Source organism: Carassius auratus, chromosome 22 (genome assembly GCF_003368295.1).
Source record: "Carassius auratus strain Wakin chromosome 22, ASM336829v1, whole genome shotgun sequence".
Taxonomy (NCBI): Eukaryota; Metazoa; Chordata; class Actinopteri; order Cypriniformes; family Cyprinidae; genus Carassius; species Carassius auratus.
This window is the reverse complement of record NC_039264.1, coordinates 17576639-17594914: the sequence shown is the minus strand read 5'-3', so window position 1 is coordinate 17594914 and position 18276 is coordinate 17576639. Positions and strand designations below refer to the sequence as shown.

Here is an 18276-nt window from a genome sequence, read left to right as displayed (position 1 = left end):
GAATCACAATATACACACTAATATATGTATGTATGTATATATATATATATATATATATATATATATAAACACTTTCACTCTGAAATTGCTAGCTAATTAAGTACAAAGAAATCATAACACATTGCATTAAACCATTTTTATTGCACATATGGAAAACACCAAACCTAATCCCAGTTTGAATAATTATCTGTGCTTTTTATTTCAAGTTTATATCACTCAAGTAAAAGGTTTCAAATCAGTGCCACAGCAGCAGGTTAAACGTATAAAATGAATCAATGCTTATTTTGGTCCCTGCACAATAGATCTGTAGGTCCAGTGTTAAGTATAAAAGATCATTTTGTAGAAAAATCAAACATAAATACAACAAGGCTAATGAGAAATACAAGATGTTTTCAAGTTATGCATATTCGATGCATATTTGTTGTTAAAAACGTATTATAAATGATCATAGTTCAGTTCATAATTTCTACACTTTAAAGAGAGAGAATTGATCAGTTGCAGCTTAAAAATATTCAAGTATGAAAGGTTAAAGATGAAAGATTGTGCAAAAAAACTAAACAACAAGGCAAATAACAAATGAAAGACAGGACACAGAAACGCAATGAAGATCATTTCCAAGTGTATAGATAAATGCATTACAAATAGTAAATGCAAGGAAGTACTTTGTATTTGATCACAGTGGCTATATGGTGACCCATGACTCTCACAAGAAAAATCTAGAAAGAAAAGTGTCCATTTCTCTATAAATGTCACATAATGAATGCATATATTGATAAACAATGATTGAAAACATTGCCTCCTTTTTAGTTCACCTCAATGCAAATGTCAAACATAGAACATGTTAACTGAGCAATTTAGCATACATTAGATGTAACGCGATATAAAAATAACTCACAGTTCAAATATTGGATTGGGAAATGGCAGTTCCTATAAAAGGACACTCTGAATCCTTCATGTATGTCGTTATACTAGATTAACCTTGGTCCAATTTGGCATTTAAAACATATGGGAAGAGCATTTTATAATTAAATATACATTTTTATAAATAAATCGAACACGTCCGAACAACATACACACACACCAATGTAAACAGATATATTTCTTTCTGCATATTAAGCCGCCCAACGCTGTTGATCAGCTGCTGTCAGAGCTGCAGCAGCTGCTGGCTGAGCGTCTGTATGACATCTCTGTGCTCGTACAGGTACATCTGAGTCTCCCACAGCATGTTAACTAACACCGCGTCACTGATCTCATCCAGCATCACCTCCTGAGACAGCGGAGGACTCAACCTGACGTGAAACGAGAGAAGGAAGGGAGGAAGTGGAAGGAGAAAAAGACATGCAAGACATGAGAGGCAGGCAGAAGGGAGAGGATATCATTATTAGCTCACAGAACCGAAAGACTGCAGAGACATAACCATTCAAATGAGGCTATGAATGAGGGTCATGACTGACCGGTGGTAGTTTATATCGGCCATCTCACACCAGGCTCGTGCTCGGTCCACTGCACAGCCATCCGAGTCTGTACACTGACATAAAAAACATGAAAATAAACCACCCGTACAACATCCAACCAGCACATTAAAAAATGGCCTACAACTTGTACCTAATGCAATGCTTCTTCTAAACAGGTGACAGAAGGTTTTTGTGAAGTCTGTCTATGTAAACTCACACAGTCCACCAGCATCTTGCCCAGTCCTCTGACACCAGCAAAGGTCTTGGCCAGCTCCAGTGGACTCGAAGGCCTGAAAACGTCCACCGAGTTCACCGTCACCTGAGGAGGTCTACCGGTGCCCAAAGAGACCACCACACCTAACCTGCACACCTCTGATACACGGCCCTGATGGAGCGAGAAAAAGATGGCCGCCATTTCAACAATGTCCAGAGGTACGTATTCTTCTGTTGGCAAACTTGGCGAAATACCAAAGTATACTTTGGGCTTTGGGTCACATCTGATTATAAAAAACCCATTTGGAGTAATCAACTGGATCTTTTTAGGATGTATGATTTTTTAAAGGATACTAAGTAAAACCCATTGTATGTAATATTGGTGATATTGCAATGAAACATGTTGTATTCAATTACATTTCTAGCTTAAAAGGAGTCTTACAGGTAACTCTTATGACCAAATGTATGTATCAGACCTGTGCCTTCAGGGCTTTGTTGTACTGGTGTATTTCGGTCATGGCATCTAGCGTTGGGTTATTGGCCAGCAGCCCTCCATCCAGGAAACGGCCCATTGGTCGAAAGTACGTAGGAGCAGCTCCACTGGAGCGGGCAGCACGCCAAACTAATTGCTCTAAGAGAAAGAGGATATGACTGAGCAAGAGTACAAAAGTGCACAAGATGATCAGCCTCCCACAAACAAACCGACGACCCTTAGTTCCAACGTGAGGTACGACTGCGCACCAAACACCAAAACTGTGACCCCTCCATTCCACACACGCGCTCTTCTCTCTCTCTCTCTCGGTCACATACACACACCTTCATCCGTCACCTTCCTACGCTTTCTGGGAGGTCGAGTATATCCTACTACCAAAAGATCTTCGTCCTCCCATCCTGCAACAGTGACAGTGAAGCTTTACGAATCATTTGGGATTGAGGATGACTAAGAAACCCAGAGCACGGTAACATGCTCATAAAGACCAGGAGTATGATTATTTTCACTCATACTTCACCGGCACAAAGATATTTAGAGTAACGACATCCCAAGAATGAAAGCACATAAGAGATTCACCCTGCGGGACAGTAAGGGGTTGGAATGTGGCTGTAGATGTGTACAGAGGGTCTCTTTGCAGGGCCGGTGGGTCGTAATTACGAAACAGATGTAGTTCTCCAGGGTGTCTGTCTGCAAGAACGCTAGTCACCATCACTCTGAGAAAAACAGACAGAAGCTATATTAAAAAACGTGCATTTTCTAAAGAATATGTGTGATGATGGCTTGTGCAAAACTCGCTGGCCTCATTCCAAATGGTGCGAACCTGAAAGCTAAAGTGACGAATGGGGGAGCCTACGATCTTGCGGATTCAATGGATACATGCAAGTCCACAGGAAGTGTGTCATTAGAGACAGGACCAACATTGCCAAGTAGTATTTTGTTAGGGTGTTTATGGGGGGTGGGGGGTGGGGGTCTACTAGCTATCAGTACTTTTCCCCTAAGGCACTGTGAAGGAGGTATGGCTATAGTTGATACGTCATTACAAAAGAGCACTCGGTTGGTGCTAGGGTGTAGCTAAGGGGTGTTCAGAGTTATCACGAAAGACAGTCTGGGAGGCTGCTACAGTAGGGCATTACTAGGGTGTACTGGGTCATTGCTAAGGCATAGCTAGGACATTTCATTCAAAGCAAAATGGCTGCAAATGACTCCCTTTCCAGCAGAACACCTGGCATTTTCAGCTGGCTAATGACGCTTTGATGGATACACGGCTTAAGGGTGAACCGAGCCGTTGCTGGGCCGTTATTTGGCTGTTCTAATGGTTTATGGTGAGGTCACTGAAAGGATGTTGTGGGTCTTTGAAAGAGATTAGGTAGGAAGTTCTGCGTAGTGGCTTTAACAGTGTTAGGGTGTTTCAGATTGTTACAAAGGCATTTTAAGATGTTCTGAGTGCTAACATTGGTGTTTTGGGTGGTTGCCAAACAGTTGAGTGGCTGCTAGAGCATATATTGAGTGTTCTGGTCGCTGAAAGGGCATTGCTAGGCAGCTGAAAGGATGCTGTGGGTATTTGCTAAATAATAAGTGGTTTCTAGGGCGTTCTGGTAGGGGATCGGTTGTTTGATTTCATAAAATCCCAAACCTACCTGGGGTGTGCGACGTCCGTCATCTTGGTATTTTCTCCGAACTCATTCTTGAGAAATTCCTCCAGAGGGCCAGACTCATACGGCCGAGAACCTTTAAATACCTGTTCCTTCATCCTGAAGTACAGACAGCGCACATACTCCATCGATTTCCCTGCTCACGCACACAACACAATTATATATTTATTAGGGCTGGGCAAGTTAACGCGTTTTTATCGCGTTAACGCATTAATTAATTAACGCCGACAATTAGTTTATCGCGCGTTAACGTACTTTTTATTTTGAAAGTCCGTTACTCACTGCGTTTCAATACACATAGCTAGACTGTAATAAAACAACCGAATACAACACAAACCATGGGTCACAGGAGGGGTGGGATGTTTATCAGTAGGCTACTGGATGCTTGGGATGAGCTAGCGCGCAAAACAGAAAATCATGTCCAGAGTCGAATTCCATCTGGTTGGAATGTCTTGTATAAGCGACTCCTTCTTTTGTCTAAGTTCAATTTGTTTTTGTTCTAATTCTGCACCACTCGCTGCACTGTGCTTAAAATGGCCCACAACCTTTCTTCATTTGCCAGGACGTTGTCAAACGCGCTGTTGTGCAGAGATACTATGACAGAACGCTGGAGACTGCGCGCGACGCAGGGGACGTGTTCAAAAGGCAGATGTCTTGCAGCAGCGATCATATTTCTTGCACTATCTGTGCTAAGTGTGCTGACTTTATTTGAAATATCCCACTGCTGTGCAACGTGAATAAAATGTTTAGCGCACGTTTCAGCAAAATGTCTCTCTTTATCATCTGAAAATGTGAATAACCTTGTGTGTCTTAGCAACTGGCTAGGTGCAGATGAGTAAGTAAATGTAAAGTTGGAAGAATGGATAAATGAAGTTAATTTTGTCCACTCAACCTGCATCACTGAAAGATTTTTTATTTATTTTTTTGGACTGAGATTCTTAGTCTCTTAAAGGAGATTGATGTTGTTGCTCGGAAGGGGCCAGTTAAAATGTAATGATCGAGGTTCTGGACAATTTTTTTTTTTTTTTTTTTTTTTTACAAACTAAACAAAACTTTAATGTTTTATTTAATAAAACATTAATGTTTTAATGTTTTATTTATATGTTAATGTTATATTTAATTTGAATACATTAATGTTTAAGTTAAGATTTACAAGAAATGTTAACTGCTACTAACTTTTAACTGCTGTAAAAAAGCACTTTATTTTGTTTAAAGTTTTGACAAACAACATTTTATTGCACTTTTATTCATACAGCAGAACTTTGAAAGAATAAAATTACACAATACACTACTTTTGATTTCATTATTGAATTTTGCGCATGCTGCGATTAATCGTGATTAATCGCAGAAAATCATGCGATTAATCGCGATTAAAATATTTAATCGTTGCCCAGCACTAATATTTATTATTATATCCAGTGTAATTCGGTTCTGTATGCTGATTGGTCAATACGGTGTTATAAATGCACTTAAATACTGTATGGCTAATTTCAAATACCGTGTACAATTGCTAGGGCCAGTATGCCGCCAGTGCTAGTCCCAGACACCCAGTCAAAGAGTTCCCTGATGGGCCGTCCTGCCTCCTTCTCCAAAGCGATCAACAGCTGGATCAGAATCAGTCCTTTTATTCCTCCACCATCTAGACACAGCAATCGGTCTATTCTTAAGAAAAAGAAAAGCAAGCCAGTGATCAATTCTGTGTAGGCTTGTTTTAGCCATGTTGACTGGATGTAACATACTTCTTGCTTCCTGTGTTGAGCCCATCAACCTCTGCAAATCCACGTCTCATGGCCATGACAGCTACTGCCACATTCATGATGTCATCAAACCCTGTGGACCAATTATGGGAAAGATATGAAAGCAGTGAACCGAACTAAAGGCAAACTGATTCTATCATAGATTTGCTATTCATAGATACCACTGTTATTAAGACGTGCGATACACAAATTGGAAAGGTCAAAAAACACCCGCAAACACATGCAGGCGATGATGCAACAAGCACCATGGTTTGTCAGCACTCTTAACAGTGAAACACTTCCCTCTTTTGTCTCGCCGGTTTGCATCATAGGCTGCACTGTCATGGGATTTATGTTGGTTGGTGAGTGATTGTTTGAGTTCAACCGAAAATGTTGACCTTTCCAAGATGGCAGCAGAAAAATCTGGATTAGTCAAATGGGGCATCTAGGTATGCAAATCTAGTGTCTATGACCACAGGAAGCTTTAAGTAAAATAAACAGATTTAGAAAATTCGATTAGCACTGAAATTAAGACAAAAAATGTAAACAAAATAATTAAGATTGAGATTGAGGAAGTGATGGGAATAAGGGCAGATAAAAAGAGGACACAATTTTGGTGGCGATTAAGGACTTATGTAAATACATGTTTAATGGCAAAAATTGACGTTAATGTTTAAATAGTAATAATTAGTATTTAAATCTGTACATTATGTTCAAAAAACCAAACAGCATATTTAAGTTTATAAAGTACCTTGAACGTTAGCAGAGAAGGCACTCCCAGAATGCTCCACAAGGAGTTCAGCAAAAATTTTCATCCAAAATGGCGATCAAAATCGATGGAAATGTTGATTTACTTATGTGCTAAAAAATTTGAAGGGATAGTTCATCAAAAATAAAATCTACACCATGATTTACTCACCCTCAAGCCATCATAAGTGTATATGACTTTCTTCTTGCAGAGAAATTCAATCAGTTTTATTTTATATATGTGTGTGTGTGTGTGTGTGTAAATGTTCTGGCTCTTCTGAGCTTTATAATGGCAGAGAATAGGGGTTGAGATCTTGAAGCACCAAAAAACGCATCCATCCATCATAAAAAGTGCTCCACACAGCCCCAGGGGATTAATAAAGGTATCCTGAAGCAAATCGATGCATTTTTGTAAAAAAGCTGCTTGATTTACGACGTTTCTCTTTGCACAGTATTATGTGAAACATTCCTAAAGTCCATACATTTTTCTTTTTCAGTCTATGTATAGGTAAACATTTACATATAGTATATTCATATTCACAATCTGTCAGTAGGTTGGTTGTGTATAGGTATAGTATTATATGAAGCATTCGTATAATCTGTGTCAACTCTCACTTCCGCTAACAATCCTTCATGCGAGAGTAGCGGAAGTCGTAGGATTCGTCTAAAAGAAATCAAATACACCTAGGATGGCTTTGCTGTGAGTAGATCATGAGGTAATTTACCTTTATTGGTGAACTGTTCCTTTAATTTACAGATTATTTTACAGAATATTTTGGTTTTGCGCACTGATTAGAGTGTCATGTTGTTAGCATAGCAACATGCTAATGTTAAAACGTTTGCGTCATGTGAGGAACCCCATTTGTATAACAGGACTGAAGGAAGGACTGAAGGACAGAGGTGAAAGATACTGGCAGGAAAGCTGAAAGTTTGGGGGCGGGGCTTTACCTATGCCAGGAGGCGGAGCTTTGTTGACACTGAGGGTAGGGCTGTTGAGGGAGGAGGGGTGGCACCGCTCGGCCCCTACACTACACAGCATGTTCAAGAGCACCTTACGGTTGGGCCCTTCAGCAGAAGCGCAGGATTTGACACACGCATGCCGTCACACCCATGCACACGGAAGAAAGAAAGAGTATGCATTGACTGAATGCATGAATGACCAAACAAAAGAGCATGACATTTCATTATCATAGTTAAACAACTAGATCTACAAAAAACGTCATGACACGCAAGCGTCACATAGTTTGTGGTAATGATCTCTCAAAGATTACTACAGAAAATCAAAACATCAGGACCTATCAGACAGCTTCTGCTGGTTTTTCCAGAAAATATCTACTGTAGGCTCTTTATGATGCTGAAGACATTTCACTCCCTTTTTTTCCTATTTAATAAACTGATAAATTAATACATTTCACAAATAATACAATTCGTAAATATACATTTTAAAGAAATACATATATTGAAAAAAATATTTATTTTAAGATGAATAAATAAAATGTTAAACAAATTAAAGCTTTAAATAAACATGTTTTGTTTTGTTTTTTAAATGCATTTTAACATTTTTTTTTTTTTTACAAATCATTATAAATAAAATAATTTATTTCTCAAAACATCTCAAGGTTAAAGTAGCTCATAAATTTCAAATTTCTGATAAAATTTCCTAAATTTGTGCTCTAAGAGTTTGCATGTCTCATTAAAAGGCAGTTTATTTGCATATTCACTAATATATTTGAGAGAAACATACAGGCTGTAAATTAGCTGAGCATATACTTGTTTAATTAGTGACACTTAACCTGTATTTTAAAATATTTAATTGAATACAGCAATTAAAATTTGTATTTTTAACCCTTTTTTTTAGATATAGCAACATAATATCCCGCTCTACAATATTTCTATGAATATTCAGTCAATCACTGTGTGCATAGTTAATAAGTATGCTGACATCAACCCCACCCGTAAAGGTTTGTCTCAGCAGCTTTGTGAATAGGTTTTAAGAGAAAACTCTTAGCAAAAATCTTTTATAGCTGTTTAGGAGAACTCTTAATAGTAAGATAAAATATTTTGTGAATACTGGCCCTGTTGTCTTTAAAAACATGAAATATGCTTTGAATGGCTGAGAAATTAAACACTTCCCCTTTAAAGCAAAATCAAAGCAAGTCATTAGCGAGGCAAAAAATGTATGCATTGTAAATACGCACATCAACAAAGTTTATGATGGTATATGGTTAGATAATGCTATGCATGCATGCAACACCTCAAAAAATGTCATGCCGCACACTTAAGACAACAGGCTCCGTGAGACTGTATAACTAGAAACTGAAAGAGCTTCAATACATTGGCGACTGTTCTGCTAGCATTTAATCTGATGTCTCATCTCACATCTCTCTCTCTCTCTCTCACCCTTGCTGGTACGAGCAGCGATGAGTCCTGGTGTCTCTCCCAGATCATTGTGAACCTCCACATCTGCTCCAAACACCATGAGAGCTTTGATCAGGTCCATGTGGTCCAACTGCGGGCCCAGAGGATACGGCATACAAGACAAAACAGAAGAAAATACCAACAATTTCTGTTAACGTTTAATCATTCTGAATTAATCTGTCAATTACTGGTGATTACAGTTACTTCTTTACTTAAAACCAGTCATAAGGGTCATTTTCAATTGAGATTTACACATCATCTGACAGTTAAATAAATAAGCTTTCTACTGATGTATGGTTTGTTAGGATCAGACAATATTTGGCAAAGGTACAACTATCTGATTACGCAAAAAAATCTAAATATTGAGAAAATCGCCTTTAAATAAATTTTCATGCATATCCCTAATCAGAAATTACGTTTTGGTATGTTTATGGTAGGAAATTCACAAAACATCTTCGTTGAACATGATATTTACTTAATATCCTAAATGATTTTTGGCATAAAAGAAAATGTGATTATTATGACCCATACAATGTATTGTTGGCTATTGCTACAAATATACCTGTGCTACTTAAGACAGGTTTTGTGCCCCAGGGTCACATATGAGAGTGTCAATGTGACAATGGTTTGACTATAAAGGTTATATTTGTTTGCAAAATGTTTTTAGTTTTTTTACTGCTTATAGTTGTTTTTGATAAATAAAACTACTAAATTGGAATAAACCTAAAATAAAATAAAGTATTAAGATTAAATGAAAAACTAATTTAAAGAAAAAAAAAAAAAGCTTAAGGGACAATTAGACTGAAATAAAACTACTACAATGTTACCAAAACTAAAATGAAAACAGAAAATATAAAAGCAAATTTAAATTTAATTAATTAAATAAACTATTTGTAAAAAAATAAATAATAATAATGTAATCAAATTCTATCTATCTATCTATCTATCTATATATATATATATATTAGTGCTGTCAAAATTAGCGCGTTAACGCATTCGATTAATTTGAAATATTTAACGCGTTAAAAAAAAATAACGCAATTAACGCGGTTGCAGTTTTTTTTTTATTTCCAGTTGTGGCCTATGTGTGTTCAACGTGCAAAGAAATATGGATAAGACCAAGGAAGGACTTTTAGACGGAAAGTTTCAGTATAAAACTCTGCCGGATTACTCTTCAGTCTGCCACAAGAAACATTACTCTTCATTCAGTCTGCCACAAGAAACAGCAACATTAAAATCATGAACTCAAATGTCATTGTTAAAAAAAAAAAAAAAAACAATGACTGTTGTAACAGTGCGTAAATCAGACCTTTCTGTAACGCTAACGTTAATAAGCTTAAATGAAAATAACGAAATAATTGTGTAGCGGAGTATTTTTTGTACACAGTGCCGCGAACTGTCAATCATTCCTGTACGCGTGCATCACTGTCCTCCTCGCAGCTGCAGCAACTTGCGCTCTCTCTCTTTATCAAGCTTTAAAACAAAAAGGGGACAAAAATATCATATTGTCTTTGTGCATAGGCTATAGATTAATTAGATAAATGAATATCTAAATTTGTGCCTTGCCGTCTACGGTATTTGTTTAGAACTTAGAAAAAAGATGCTGCAGCCAATGAACAGCCAGCGGGGGCTGCAGGACGACTCAACCTCCGCAGACAGTTTTTAATGTTTATCAGACAATAAATACTCAAGATTTTGCTTTAGTATAACTCACAACGAGTTTCACACACCTTCTCCGGCCACGTTGAGTTGTTGACACTTAACAGTGGGAAAGCGACACATGCGCTATTCACTTGTATAACTTAAGGGTGAATGGGTAATGTAGTTTCTGCTCTGGGTGGGATGAATTAGGAAGCTTGCATTGTGAAGGGCGCTCTGAAAATCGGCAGTGCAGGTAAAAGATTAAAACCTTTATTAAAACAGATGTCCAAATGAGCGTACCGGTACGCTACAAGCACGTTCTGGGCGCACGGCGAGGTGGCGGTACGCTCAAGAGCTATATTTGGAAGTGGCAGTACTGAGTACGGGTGCATACCGGCCCACTTAAAGCACTGGCAATGACTATACTTTGGAATTTTTTTGCAGTCCACTTAGAATTCAACATGGAAATCATTTTTGTTTTTTATTGGCATTGATTGTTTTGAAATTCAAATGGTACTTACATGCCTGTGTTTTTATTTCTGTAATAAATATGGCTTTCAAGCCAACAGTTAATTTGGAGGATATTGATGGTTTATTGCAGGTATGTTGTTTACATGAGAAAATCTGTGTTACAAGTTAAACAAAAATTCCAATAAACAATCATATTTTGAATTTAAATAGTTTCTTTGTCTTGAGTTTACATTAATTATTTACATTTTACATTTACATATCCAAAAAGTTTCAGTCTTTTAATTGCGATTAATCGCGATTAATCGCGATTAATTTTAAAAAATTGTGCGATTAATTAGTTAATTTTTTTTAATCGATTGACAGCACTAATATATATATATAAAGATTGAAATACAAGCCGGAAATGTTCTTGACAGGTTTTAGGAAATTCTCTCTCATACCTTCATTGCGAGGTGGAGTGCTGTGTTTCCATCCTGACCCTTGATGTTGGGGTCTGCTCCATGGGTCAGCAGTGTCATTGTGGCCTCAAAGCGCCCCCTCTTGGTCAGGATGTGTAACGGACTCTCTCCAGTCTTACTCAGGTAGTTGACGCTAGATCCTCGGTCCAGCAGCACACGGCTCATCTAGAGAGACGAGAGACAGGACGGTCAAATAACTAACACTTAGAATTCCTCAGGTACAAAAATAAATAAATAAAAAATCAGGAAGAACCTCGGCGGTCTTGGCCCAGTGAAGAGGTGTTCCGCCGTAAATCGGATCCTCCGCCAGAAGTTGATTTGGGTTGGTGTTTAAAATTGCTTCGGCACAACTGAAGGAGAGAGACTGAGTTAGAAGCCCACATGTGAATTATCAATTATAAAGTAAAGAGAAGATTTTTTCCCCGCACCTTTTCTCACTAAACTTCACGGCGGTGTGGATTGGATAGCCATTGCTTCCCATGATGTCACAGCAGGCTCCGCCCCCCAGCAGGCCCTTGACCACCTCGACCTTCCCGAGACGGCATGCGATGTGCATTGGTGTTTCCCCGGAGGCGTTCAACTCGTTCACACCCGCGCACATCCGTGCACACAAAACCTACGATCGACAACAATACACAATCACAGACACCCGAATTTGCCATTCAGCAGATTGTATACACGGCCTAAGTTGACCTCTGACCTCTATAATAACAGCGGAGTCTTGTTTAGCAGCGCAGTGCATGGGCGTCTCTCCGTTCTTGTCCTTGATGTCCGTGCGAGCCTGACACTCATCCAGGAGTTCGCGCACGCAGCCCACATCTCCTCTCTCGCACGCCAGGTGCAGCGGGGTCTGACCCTGGGCGTCACGGGCGTTCATCTGACTACAAGGGGCCACAGACAATCACAACTTTCGGATATTTTGTTCTTGATTAAATGTTTATTAACGGACTCAGAAGACATTTTTTACATGAGGTTGGTTTGAAAAATGTTTCACTTTTGCATATCGTGACAATGCTGCATATCGCGTGTTTTTTCACATTTTATTTAAGGGGTGCACGATATGTATCGGCCGATAATTAATGCGTAAATTCCATCAGGTGCGTGATTTCACATAGAGCAGCTGTTACTACACTGAGCCGTTGTTAACTGACGTTTTAAACTGCGCTTGACGTTTTAAATAATTTAAACTGAAATAAAAATGTATTACATATATATATAAAAATTTATCGACAAAAACAAAAAAAAACAATTAAAGCTCTCCGATACAGTGCATGTGACGTTTGAACTTTGACCTTTGATGTCTCACCTCAAAACGTAAGTGTGTTTGAGACAGTCTCTCAGCCCAGTGTCCACGGCGACGTGAGCCGAGCTCCAGTCGGGGTGATTCCGCACGCAGTCCACGATTGGCTGGAGCGTTTCAGGTTTCAGCGGTGGGCGGAGCATCTCATAAAATGGGCGGAGTTTGAGGGCGTACTGAGGAAACCAATTCATGGCGTCTTCCTCTGAAGCTACCTGGAACATCCTGGGCACAAAGATATCAAAATCACAGTTAAAGTCATTCTGGAAACCCACAAATGATGAGATTAAGAAGTGGATGACCATGAGAAGCCATATTCAGGGCAGTGGATGATGGGAAAGCAAATCTGTTCAACATACTGTGAAGCAATACGGGAGTTTTTGCAAGATTATGATGAACTCACAGGACCCTAGTGACTTTTTACAGGAAACCAATATTGGTCACCCTGTATTATGAAGCTTAACTAAAGGGTCTCACCTCAGAGCCACAGATGGAGACTCGGGGCAGAGGAGCAGGCAGTCCCATGAATGGTTCTGTTGGTTCTTGTACAGGACCAGCCTGCCCTCCCGTTTCAGTAGCACTTTGCCATTATAATCCGACAGCTGCACATCCCTCACCCGGTACGGGTTGGAGAACAGAGTCGACACGGAGCTCACCGTGTTGAGGATACGGCCCAGGAACTGCATGGTGACCTGGAGTAAGAGAGGGGAGTGGAAACTGATGCATTGATCTCATTTCACCTTCCCTCATCCCTATTAATATATATCTCCTGAATTGTTTTTTTTTTTTACTTTTAAATTTTATGAGTCTTTATGGGTCTCATCCATGCCCAGTTATTTTTTGTTGTACAAAGCCGCTGGTTTTGCTGCTTGGTAATGCAAACTGCCATTTTATTTAAGTGTATAATCTTAATTATGAACACACTGGGTTGTAGTGCAAACAGTTTTCTTAGCTTATTCAGATTAAACTGTGAGAAGCCTTATTCCTTTACTTTTGCTACATATACTGATCAAGATACGTTTGAGGAGAAGTAACTCTTTTAACGAACGGTTCACCCAAAAATGAAAATGCTGTCATTAAAGGGGTCATATGATGCAATTTGTATTTTTCCTTTACTTTAGTGTGTTACGTGGCTATTTGTGCATGTATAAGATCGGCAGAGTTAAAAGCTCAAAGTCTCCCACAAAAGGATTTATTCTATTTAAAAGAGAAGGCTGCTTGATAATGAAGGCAAATAAAGGCGGCGTGGTTTCAGTAACCACAGTTAGTGTTGAAGCAGCCATGTCAGGGAGATACTGTGTGTATCTAAGTGAAAGCAAAAGCACTTTATTTGTCTTTCTGAAAGTAGATGCAATGAATGCTATTTCTGAAAGAAAACTTTGCTATGACAATCTTGCGCTTATTCGCTTGTCTTGTTCCTGTTTTGGGCTTGAACTGATGGTAAATAGGACATTATTAACTGTCTTAAAATTTATTTTAAAAGATTTAGCTCATGATTATGGAAAGGGGTGTTACATTTCTCACAAGTGCTTGCGGTGTTCGTCCGATCACAATGCACTGGGTCAGTTGGCCAATCAGAGGCACAGAGGACCTACAACAGGGCTTGGACGACGTGATGTCATTACTTGGCGTGGCCGCCACGTTGACAGCCTCCTTTACTGCCACTCAGACTACTGTGCAGTGTTTAGACATACTCCCTCTCATCCGTGTGTCTTAATTTGATGAATTAAAAATCTATTTTAACCATGGTAAACCGTTGCTGTATTGTGGGGTGTAATAGCGCAACACATAATCGCCATGGGGAAAATAAAATGAGAATGGATTAACTTTACACCGCTTTCCTGCTTGGAGGCGCGACTACAGAGACCATAACATCTGAATATTCATTTATATAGCTTAAGTCAACATTGAAAATAAGGGAAATTTCTCGAGTTACTCATCCAAAATACGGGAAATTTCAACATTCATCTTTTTGTTGCTATCCCTCTGCTGACATAAAAAAATTTGAACTACAAAACTGCTGCATTAACTAACGTTAAGCGATTTGTGAAGCTAGGTCTCACGTGACTTTAGTTACAGATTGGCGTGAAATCGTGCTCTCACAACAACCACGCTTTCTTAAAAAGCCCAACATCACGCTAAGGTTGCTTTCAAGTAATCAAAACAATGCTTTGAAAACATGTTTCGCTGGAAGGGCAAGGAGTAGCAACAGGACAACAACACAGAGACTTGACAGGTCTGATGGAGGGGCTAACGGGATATTTTACAGGATATAACTCTGCTTCTTCTCGTTCGACTTGATGTATGTTTACATTCGCGAGGCTGCCAGCAGGACCACCACGTCCCATAATGCAACCCGGCGCCCAAGCCCTATAATGTACATTATTTGAAAAATGATGTGTTTTTTGAACATTAAAGCATGTCAACATATTCTGTTACACCAAATACACAAAATAATGATCATCATATGACCACTTTAGGCCCAATCCAAATTCTATTTTATACCCCTTCCCCTTCCCCTTGTCCCTTGAAACAGAGTGTCAAGGGGTAGGGGAGAAAATATCCCCCTAAGGATTGGGACACCAATACTATGCTGTCACACGCCATCATTTGTCATCTAGCTCTTACAATACACACTTATACTGGTGTGCTGGTGTGCATTAGAGCCTTTAATTATCCTTCTGTATTAATGAGCTGCTTACTGACACACACACATAACGGAAATCGCGCATTTCACACATATAGGAGAAAATAAACCCCACGACGTTTATTAAATACAGTTTACATTCTGAATCGCTACATGATATTTTCCAGCAATGAGAGGATACATCGCTGTTTTTAAGTAAACTCACTCAAAAAAGAGAAACACACAGACGTGAATACACGCAACTTCCATTTCTCTCTCTCTCTCTCTCTCTCGAATAGGCAATATTTGAGAAAATGGTTTAGCGATTTCTAATTATTGGGGGGATTAGTCTACATTAGTTATCGCCCTGATCAGACATATGCTGTGGCACTATCATGCAGTCTGTAATGATATGACGTTAGCGATTTTTTGCAAACATTTCTTTGAGTAATATGACCGTTAATATGAACTCACAATGGAATGTAACATAAAACAAACTTTTCGTTAAAATCTTTATTTATGCCCAAAAAGCCTACATTTATGTGTCTTTTTGTTCGCTGTAGCAGCCATGTTGCTGAGATAATTCATACCCCTTCGTTTGAAGTGTGGTCCAGAAAAACCTTCGTTTGAAGGGCTATCTGGCCCTTCCCCTTACCTAAGGGGTAGAATTGGGATTGGGCCTTAATTACTAAATCCTCGTTTCGTTCTAAACCTGTAACCTTTGTTCATCTTCAGAACACAAATTAAGATATTTTTGATGAAATCCGAGAGCTTTCTGTCCCTATATAGACAGTAAAGCAACCGCTAGCAAAGCAAAATAATGACTTTATTTAACAATTTCTTCTCGTCTGTGTCACTCTCCGATCTGCGTTCACGAGAGTACAAAATTGCATTTTTGTTTTCTTTGTGCGTCAAAAGTATTCTCATAGCTTTATAACATTACAGTTGAAACACTGATATCACTTGGACTATCTTAATGATGTCCTTTCTGGGCCTTGAACGTGTCAGCTGCATTGCGTTCTATGCAGGGTAAGAAATCTCTTGGATTTCATCAGAAATATCTTAATTTGTGTTCTGATTCTGATCTTAATGGGTTTGGAACGACACGAAGGTGAGTAAATTAATGACAACATTTTCATTTTTGGGTGAACTAACCCTTTAAGATGCATGAAGTGGCTTTCTAATGCACTGTATCCCAATGTCCTGCAGAGTTTAGCTCAAACAAACAAGCTTCACTGGAAGGCAACCTTGATTGTCTGGTTCAGGTGTGTTTAACCTGGGATGGAGCTAAACTCTGCGGGACAGCTGAACCTCCAGGGTCAAGTCTGGACACTCCTGCTATTCATCCTCACATCTGGGAGGAGCTGAGTCTGAAGACAAAGCTGCACGATCAAACTCTGCTGTAACGTGGCTACTGCAAAACTGCAACCAATTCATAACGAGGTATGTTTTTTTTTTTTTTTTTTTTTTTTTTTGCGTGCACATTCATATCGCAACCGAAATTATCACCCACGCTGTTTTTACATTTTACAGCTCGCCGTCCATTCGCTGGCTTTTCATTATCATTATAAAACTGACAAAAAACAAAACTTGTTTCTCATAACTTTGCCTGCCACAAACCAGTTTAACAGTCAGTCATCCGTGCACGAGAACTTTATAAGTCACCAGAGTCAGCACTGATACTACAATTAAATCTTTTCCCTGAAATATTAAACCTCTTAGTTGAATATTACATTTTATCCTTCGCTAAACACCTTACCTTGTCGCTATTTCATTCTCCCGTACAGACTCAGCTGATCGCTGACTTTTGACAGGACATATCAACTTTCACGGCATTACAACCAACCGTGTGCAAGCTTGACCGACAGACGTAAGAAGCCAATCATCAACCGAGTTTTCAGTGCGCAACATCGATTCCAGCCAATGAGGCTAAGGGGGCGTTTTACTTCGACAAAGAGCCAAGCGTGTTTTTAATAAGAATAGACTTGTTTGGCATTATACCATGGTTAACCTATGGTTAGTGTAGCAATTGTTTTTTGTTTTCCCTATGGTTTAACTATAGTAACCAATTATCATGTGTGTTTTTTTTTTTTTGGGGGGGGGGGGGGGGTATATACATTATCTTTTTTATTTTACGTCATGTGTTTGAAAATTAGGCAGCCGCAGCACACACCACACCATTTCAAGGCACCTCAGTGGACCTTAATGATACCTGTTTCGACGATGTTAAAAACGTTTTTAATATATCAATAAGAAAGGCTTTTACCCAAGTATTTATCACTTTATTAAAAGTAAGCAAAACAAAACGTGAAATGTTTACTTTCCACAAGCCGTCTCTTTCTCGTATGCTTATAGTAAGCGTTCTCTTGCTCCATTAGGAAACAGAAAATGTCGGGAAACTACACCTCTCGTCATTCTTTTGGGTTGTTTGTCCAGTCACAGATACTGTACGGACAGCCCGACCCAATACGGCTCAGTTTTTAACCGTATGTTGCTCTGTCGAGCGGCAGAAAAGATTTAATGTAGGCCATTCTGATTTATCATGCTTTTCCAATGAGAGTGAAAGGACTGTTTTCCCTCAGCACGCTGACTCCGCCCACAACTATGACGCGACACCGAACAAGTCGAACGAGTTGTTTTGAGACTTTCTTGTATAACCAAGCTGGTATTTATTTGAAACTTGAAACCCAGCCGATTTTTTTTATAAAGCACATCATACTTATAAAAATAAAACAAAAAATAAATATTAAGGAACGTTCTTTATATATTCGCCCTTCATGTTGTCACACACACACGCACGCACACACACACACACACACACACAAAACCGCTGCATTGGAACCAGTTTTTGTAATGTTGGAACGTTAACAGAACGTTGTAGGTTTGCCTGCTACCTTTTACATATTACTTGAGAAAGCCTGACCTGGACTAACCTATTTTCATTCCCCAAAGCTAATCCGAGAACTAATATGCATGAACATATTTACAAATGATTATAACTTCAGTGATGATAAATTAGTCAGCAAACCAACAGACAACGAAACAGTTCGTCATTTCTGGATGTTTCCGT

The 18276-nt window shown here is 39.0% G+C and overlaps 1 protein-coding gene across 3 annotated transcripts; it reads right to left on the bottom strand.

Moving 5' to 3' along the window:
• Positions 1–149: 149 nt before the first annotated feature.
• On the bottom strand, positions 150–17071 carry LOC113039858 (85/88 kDa calcium-independent phospholipase A2-like). 3 transcript variants are annotated; one of them, XM_026197985.1, is made up of 18 exons: positions 16966–17071; positions 13058–13272; positions 12590–12805; positions 11984–12164; positions 11712–11899; positions 11537–11633; positions 11266–11448; positions 8696–8804; positions 7244–7360; positions 5552–5642; positions 5311–5474; positions 3798–3948; positions 2737–2873; positions 2484–2558; positions 2144–2298; positions 1672–1839; positions 1455–1528; positions 151–1289 (listed from the first exon to the last, which is right to left on the bottom strand). In XM_026197985.1, exons 2-18 carry the CDS (start codon positions 13264–13266, stop codon positions 1145–1147), a joined length of 2460 nt encoding a protein of 819 aa, XP_026053770.1. In that variant the 5' UTR covers positions 13267–13272; positions 16966–17071; the 3' UTR covers positions 151–1144. The 3 variants fall into 3 exon arrangements, with proteins under 3 accessions (XP_026053772.1, XP_026053770.1, XP_026053771.1); XM_026197987.1 differs by lacking the exon at positions 16966–17071 and having other exon boundaries at positions 150–1289; positions 13058–13268; XM_026197986.1 differs by lacking the exon at positions 2484–2558.
• Between the last annotated feature and the right edge of the window lie 1205 nt (positions 17072–18276).